We start from the raw sequence: 7,375 nt of genomic DNA, 5'->3' as shown, positions 1-7,375 counted from the left end.
TAAAGCGCTTTGGAATTTAAGCCCATGTTGTTGTTAGGTGCCATCTCATAGCGAAACACTGCCCGTCCTGCGCCATCCATACAATCATTGCTACGTTTGAGCCCAGTGTTGCAGCCAGTGTCAAACCCATATCGCGTTATTCAATTGCAATGATGTCCGCAGTTCATATGAAAAGCAACGCAGCCATTTTTCTTCTGCGTTAACAGAACGTTTTACCATACTGGCAGAGCGCCGTAAATCTGTTGCATGGTAAACCCCTGTCCTGCGGCTCAGCGGCTTTTCATTACTTTTGAACGCTGCCACTCGTCCTAGGAACTCGAATCCGTGTCTCCTTAGCTGACCTCTACCTCCTGGAAGAGCATGCGTGGAAGTGGTGACTGTGCCCGCCCCGCGACCCGACGACCGTGCAGGCGTCCGCTCGCACGCCGGAAGGGGCGGGACCATACTGTCTTTATATATCCGCACCGAACGTCCGCCGATCTCTACCGGCGGAATTTGACGAGGAAATGGTACGTACTGTAATGGCGGCTAGACCGGGTTGCGGTGCCCGGATTCCGAATCCGTGGCGCATCGCCGCCATCTCTGCTCGGCTGGCGCCTGGGCCCTGCTTTAGAGGCACGGGGAACTTAGCGGGGTCCGAAGCCAGCCCTATTTTTTGAAAGTGGAGGTCCGAAGAAATGGCCGCATGGAGGATTAGCCACGGGGCCAGCGGGTTGACTGGGCCCGACGTTCCATGCTCTGTCCCACGTGTTATCAGTTTAATGCTGATCGGGATTCAGCGCCTGCGCACTTGTCCTGGCCTGTTAGAGCAGTAGAATCTGGGCTAGGGGAAGCTGACGCTTAACAATCTTTGTTAAACTGGGAGGTGGAGAGATTAAAGCGAGATGCCGGAAGGGGGGCGGGACTTCGGTTCAGGGTTGTTGAGGCCCCATTGTGAAGGACAACTGGCATGGCCTCTGGAGTTGACAGAAACCACAAATGATGAGCCTATTGACGGGCGGACAGAGAGCTCTGTGCTGATTGTCAATGTTCTGACCTGGCTCTGTCAGTTCCGGTGGCCTCCGTTCCCGGTCTCCGTCCTGGAGCTGGAGGGAGACGACTTTAAGCGATAACTGGTCAGTTCCTCAGCTGCCCTTTTGTGGTCAGAAACTTGACCCGTGAAGGATCGCTGTGACTCATAAATGAATGGACAGGTGGAGAAAAAGATGGGTCATTGTTTTCAGTAGGGAACGATCGATCCGGGCGCTTATGTGATCCTAGAAACCGTCAGGGAAGCAGGATCGGTGGTGAATGGTTAGTGTTCTTGGCGCCGAGAATCTTGGCTGGGATCCGGGGAAGCGTTAGAGCTGCTTTTGAGCGTGGATAGTCACGGCGGTCGCTGTTCCCAGTCTCACAGGAAGTTCTCGGCACCCAGGCACGGGTCCCTGGGCTTCTTGCCTCGGAAGCGCAGCAGCCGGCACCGCGGGAAGGTGAAGAGCTTCCCTAAGGATGACGCCACCAAGCCTGTGCACCTCACAGCCTTCCTGGGCTACAAGGCCGGCATGACCCACATCGTGCGGGAGGTCGATAGGCCAGGGTCCAGTAAGTGTGGCGCCATCTTTCATGGGGGGGGGGTAGGCGGGGGGTGGCACGGGTGGCTGGGAGGCGGACTCCTGGGGGTGACGGGGTAGCTTACCGGGGAGCGTGGTGGCACGTTGGCCAAGAGCCACACAGGCGTGCACGAGCTTTGTGGTTTGGGGGCTGGTGTGACTGGAATACAAGCTGGCCTGTGTTGGAGTTTTAGTGGCAGCACCGAACCCTGCACGTGTTTTCATGGGCCTTAAAATCGGAGGGAAGTTCAGGAGAAGGATAGGATGGTATGGAATAAGTCGTTGTAGGTACGGATGTTGTTAGTTGCTGTTGAATTGATCCTGATTCTTGATGAATCCCATTTATTAAGAGTAGACATAAGTCTACTGCCTTCCAAAGCAGCTCTGGGCAGATTTGAACGGCCAGCCTTTTGTGTAGCTCTCAAGTGCTTAATCCCTTGCACCACTCAGGGACTCAGATGTTAAGATTGTTGTTGTGCGGTCAAGTCGGATCCGACTCATAGCGACCCCTCCTTGGGTTGCTGAGGCAGTATCACTACGGAAGTAGATTGCCTGACCTTCCTTCTAGCAGTCAAGTGCCTTAGGCACTACGCTACCAGAGCTCCTATGCTAAGATGAGGCAGTTTATATTGTCAGCCTAGTTACTCCTACCCCATTACAGCCTTCATACTGGTGTTGTGTAGGTAACTAGGGAATGAACACGGGAAATAGGAGGTAGATGAGTATTCTGGGTAGCGTTAAAGATGTAGGTTCCTGCACACGCGGGTGTGTTGAGTGAGACGGGCTGCGTGCAGACACCCGCTGTGGGTATTTCTACCTCACAGCGCCCTGTGTGCTCAGGCCAGTTGCCCTCCCGTCTGAACGGGCATTTAATGAAGTACTTGCCCTGCTGCCCTGCTTATTATTCTATGAAACACCACACCCCCTTGGAGGGGCGAGGGGCTAGCCCAGCTGAGGCCGATGGCCTGGTCTTTTGCAGAGGTGAACAAGAAGGAAGTGGTGGAGGCTGTGACCATTGTGGAGACGCCGCCCATGGTGGTGGTAGGCATTGTGGGCTACGTGGAAACTCCTCGAGGTCTCCGGACTTTCAAGACCGTGTTTGCAGAACACATCAGTGATGAGTGCAAACGGCGCTTCTACAAGAACTGGTAAGTGGGGTGGCCGAACGGAGAGAGGAGAGCCCTGTGCCCCACGGGAAGGGCTGCTTGTCCCGTTTCACTTGCTGGTGTAAGAACAGTATTAGGGGATCGGAAGACTTGAGGGGCCACTCAAGTTTCTGTGAACTGAGAGTAGTGTTGGTCCCTTGACATCCTGAGTTTCCGTTTGTGGGTGCTGGGTTTGTCGGGGTGAGGGCAGCTGATCTCTTGGTTGCTTGGAGAGTTTGGGAATCCCAGCTGGAAATCAGAAGAGCCAGGACAGTTCCACGCAGGCCTTGCTGCCTGGAGATGGGTTCTGAGCAACGCCTTGGGACTTGCCTGAGTTGTCCATTTCCCTCCCTCCCCCTGAGGAGTAGGATGGAACATTCTAGCAGCCTGTTAGTGTCACAGCTGGAGCGAGGAGTGTGTCTGTTCTGAGTGCCATAACTTGCATTAACCTGTGGACCTCTGCTCAGCTCCGCTCGGCTCTGCCCGATGAGCTCCATCCCAGGCTCCGCTTGCCAGTGGAAAAGGCTCTTTGAAGCTGGCAATGAGCCCCACCCCGTCCTGGTGCCCCTGTGCCTTCCGCTCACCCCTCCCGGGGTGATGAAGGCCTGCGCCCGGCCACTCCCCGACTCTGCTCTGCTCCTGAAGGCATAAATCTAAGAAGAAGGCTTTCACCAAGTACTGCAAGAAGTGGCAGGATGAGGATGGCAAGAAGCAGCTGGAGAAGGACTTCAGCAGCATGAAGAAGTACTGCCAGGTCATCCGCATCATTGCCCACACCCAGGTGAGCACTCTGCCCCACAGGGGGACCGCCCGAGCTTTCTGTCTGGAGGCATCCTGTGCTGTCACCTCATTCACGTGCTTAACTGTCGGCTCAGGTTGATGACTGTTTCGGGTTCCGGGGCTGGTTCGGGTTCCTTACACGTTATCTCCTAGTGGAGGAGACTGGTGAGCACTCTGGGGTTGTTCGACGTTCAAAAGCAACACAGCCCACCAAGTGGATTCCTGAGGCCACTTTAAGAACGGACTAGACAGGCCCAAGGAGGCATCCAGCTCCCTACTTAATGCTTAGGTGGCTCTGTTGCCAGCAGAGGGCACTGTGTCCCCTGTTGGGCTCTTGAGTAGGGAAACCATACCCCATTTCAGGAAAACAGCTCTTCACTGGTGACTCAACATTGTGAAATGCCAGCCTGAAAGTGGTGCTGAGGCTGGTTGGGTGTGTGTTAAACCTGACTCAGTGAGAGCCAAGCCTGTGGGTTGCCTGGTTAGAATGTGTCGACCTGGCAGCCCAGTCTGCTGTGCAGTGTGGTGGCCACTGGCCACTCTAAGTTCCAAGGCATGAGTCCCTCGTTGCTGGCCACGTGGCACGTGTCAGGCAGCATCAGAGCCTGGTGCTTGTTTCTTGCCGTGACGAAGTTCCATGTTGAGCTTATGAGCTTGACTGCTGTTGTCTCCAGATGTTGGGTGTAAGGCTAGATGACTAGTGCTGTACCCCGGAGGAGCTGTCAGGAACCTGGATGAGTTAGTCTCCGCACCTGGTCAGATCTGTTGGCATGGGCCTAACCTGTCTCTGACCCTGGACTAGCACCAGTATTCAGAAATGGCCTGAACCTGGTGGGGAGCTAAGCCGGTTGCAGTAGGAAGGTCGTTCAGTTTCGCTGGTAGGGGAAACCGGAACAAGGTTCAGAGGGACCTTACTCAGTTACCTGGACCACATGCTCCAGCCTCTCTGCTGGAGGGGAGCCTGACGTGCACAAGGCTCAGGGACATCTCGCCTCCCCCCCCCCAGATGCGCCTGCTCCCCCTGCGCCAGAAGAAGGCCCACGTGATGGAGATCCAGTTGAATGGAGGCACGGTGGCCGAGAAGCTGGACTGGGCCCGGGAGAGGCTGGAGCAGCAGGTGCCCGTGAGCCAGGTGTTCGGGCAGGATGAGATGATTGACGTCATCGGGGTGACCAAGGGCAAGGGCTACAAAGGTGAGCCTCGGGGGGGCCACAGGTTGCTGGCTTGCCCTTGTGGGGAGGGGCTCTTGGTGGTCTCAAGCCCAGCTGTTCAGTGATGAGGATCTGGAATGTGTGCTGGGTACAGCTCCCGAGTCAGACTGAGGAAACATTCCTTGCTGCCTTCCTTCTGAGAACAGCCCTGTGGCTAGGGGCATCAGGGAGTTGGCAAGGGTCTGAACCTGTCTACAGCCACAGTGAATGGATTAAAAGGTTGGGGTCTCTTGCCTCTGGGGAACCTAAACTAATGGATACTGATGGGCGTGTCCACATTTGGCTTGAGGGCTTAACACATGTTTTCTTTTCACCCAGACATGGGACTGAGGGTCTCTGTCCAGGTGTGTATTCAGTCTGATAAAAAATGAACCCGCTGAGGTCTGACAGCTGGGTTAAGTCCACCTCTGTCTGTACCTTGTTTCTTAGCTCCTCAGGTGGTAATCATTTTAGTATGGTGTTTTCTCTGTACTGGCACCTCAAATGGGCATTCATAGCAGAGAAGGGGCGGTAGGGTGAGGCCCAGACCCTGATGTGACAACAGTGACAGCATGTTGTGTCTGTTCCAGGGGTCACCAGCCGCTGGCACACCAAGAAACTGCCCCGCAAGACCCACCGAGGGCTGCGCAAGGTTGCCTGTATCGGGGCTTGGCACCCTGCCCGCGTGGCCTTCTCTGTGGCACGTGCTGGGCAGAAGGGCTACCATCACCGCACTGAGATCAATAAGAAGGTGAGACCTTCTGAGCTGTGTGAGGACAGTGGGCCCTGGTCAGGAAAAGATCCCAGGATTGGGAGTGGGGAATCCCACCTGTGGAAGCACTGTTCGGTTCTGCTGCCACATGGAGTAGGCCCTGGGCTGCAGTGGGGACAGTTCTGGTTCTGCCATTTGGTGTGACCAGGGAGAAGACGTCTATTGTATTGCAGTGTCTTTAGTCAGGCCCAGGCCATGAACTGGGCAGCTCCTCACTGGGACAGGTCACAGCTGCTTTCCCGAGTCCTTTGCAGGCCAGCTCACTGTGGGTTACTGACCTTAATAGTCCTTTGACCCGCCAGCCTTCCCTGTCTGGGTTATGGGCACCTCAGGGCTGCTAGGCAGCCAGCCTTGTTTCCTCTTTTCCAAGTGTTTATATTCAAATTCTTTTTTGTTTAGATATACAAGATCGGCCAAGGCTACCTTATCAAGGATGGCAAACTGATCAAAAACAATGCCTCCACTGACTATGATCTATCTGACAAGAGCATCAACCCTCTGGTGAGTAATGCTGTCTCCTCTAGGCCTTTGATGTAGGGGAGGCCTGGCTGGGTGGCCTGTGAAGCTGTGGTGTGGGGGCCAGGTGATTATCACGTTGACTGTTTACAGATGCGTTGACTGTTTACAGATGCGTTAGTTGAGCCCAGCTGTGTGCTCCCTGTGTCGGGCACGCCTTAACTAGCCTGTGGGATTCTGTTACCTGTTTCCAGCCCCCACCCTCGATCCTTACTGATCCCTGGGTCTTTTCTCCTAGGGTGGCTTTGTCCACTACGGTGAAGTAACCAATGACTTTGTCATGCTGAAAGGCTGCGTGGTGGGGACCAAGAAGCGAGTGCTTACTCTCCGCAAGGTGAGGCCAGGCCCCTGCTGGCAGCTTGGGGGCAGGGCATTGAACCAGGGCTCTGTGGCAGGGCTCTGCTCTGAGCGGGTCAGGGTCAAAGAACATGGGCACCCTGTTGGGCAGTTAAAAGGGAGGGAAGGAAGGAAGGTATTGCTAATGTAGACTGAAGTCCTGAGGCAGGAAATTCCTCGTCTGGCCTCTTGTGCATCCTTGTCGCCTGTGTTGGAGGGTGCTTGCTGGGGAAGCTGGGCACATTGTCGTCTCAGAGGCTGGAGGCTTCAGTCTAGGATGGTTGTCTTCCTCGGCACATGGCACGTTCACAGGTGGTGGGGTGAGTTGACGTGCTCACAAAGGCCTGTCTTTTTAACTGCTTCTTGCCCCACAGTCCTTGCTGGTACAGACCAAACGACGGGCCCTGGAGAAGATAGACCTCAAGTTCATTGACACCACCTCCAAGTTTGGCCATGGCCGCTTCCAGACTGTGGAAGAGAAGAAAGCGTTCATGGTGAGTTGTGGGAGCTTGTTGGGGCCTATCAGTTGCTAGCCTTTGGTCTTGGGAGGTGCAAGGCAACCTCGAGTCCACGCAGACTGACCTAGAGTGCTGGCCCCCATAGAATGGGGTCAGGAGCCCTGGATCAGCACAGTGGCTAAGTGCTGGAATGCTATCCGAAAGGTTGGCAGTTTGAACCCACTCTGCACTCCTTGGGGGAATCCACTCAGCAGTGGGTAGTCAGTCTCCTTGTCCTTCCTCTCCTCTGACCTCACCCCCACACCTGTCTCCACAGGGACCACTTAAGAAGGACCGAATTGCAAAGGAAGAAGGTGCTTAGTGCCACCAGGCGACTGTGCAGCTGGTGGAATCTCAATAAAAATGGTTTTCCAGTGACATTGGCCTCTTGAATTTTTGTCCCAGAAAGCAGCCAGGGCTGGGAAGGCCACACACACGATGGCCCTGGGGCCCCAGAGGGGAGCTGTCATCAGCTGCACCTGGTGGGGGAGTCCTGCCAGTCCTGGGCCTGCCCCACCTCCAGCAGCAAGCTCTGCTGTGTGTCACCTGG

General features: G+C 55.3%; 1 protein-coding gene and 3 non-coding genes across 4 annotated transcripts; all 4 read left to right on the top strand.

Moving 5' to 3' along the window:
• Positions 1-360: 360 nt before the first annotated feature.
• RPL3 (ribosomal protein L3) lies at positions 361-7,147 on the top strand. Its single transcript, XM_007941678.2, is given in 11 exon segments — positions 361-403; positions 406-509; positions 1,389-1,581; positions 2,569-2,737; positions 3,380-3,515; positions 4,521-4,707; positions 5,295-5,455; positions 5,876-5,977; positions 6,231-6,326; positions 6,703-6,822; positions 7,103-7,147. Coding segments are annotated over 11 exon segments (1,356 nt in total).
• On the top strand, positions 974-1,039 carry LOC122150060. Its single transcript, XR_006163466.1, has one exon. It is a non-coding gene; the product is annotated as a small nucleolar RNA SNORD43 (small nucleolar RNA).
• On the top strand, positions 3,326-3,379 carry LOC122150063. Its single transcript, XR_006163469.1, has one exon. It is a non-coding gene; the product is annotated as a small nucleolar RNA U82P (small nucleolar RNA).
• On the top strand, positions 4,779-4,872 carry LOC122150062. The gene has a single exon (XR_006163468.1). It is a non-coding gene; the product is annotated as a small nucleolar RNA U83B (small nucleolar RNA).
• Positions 7,148-7,375: the final 228 nt, after the last annotated feature.

This window comes from Orycteropus afer, unplaced genomic scaffold, assembly GCF_000298275.1.
Source record: "Orycteropus afer afer isolate SDZICR_OR568_19922 unplaced genomic scaffold, OryAfe1.0 scaffold00083, whole genome shotgun sequence".
In the NCBI taxonomy this organism is placed as follows: Eukaryota; Metazoa; Chordata; class Mammalia; order Tubulidentata; family Orycteropodidae; genus Orycteropus; species Orycteropus afer.
Note: the sequence above shows the minus strand (reverse complement) of the source record. Positions and strands in the feature narration are given on the sequence as shown.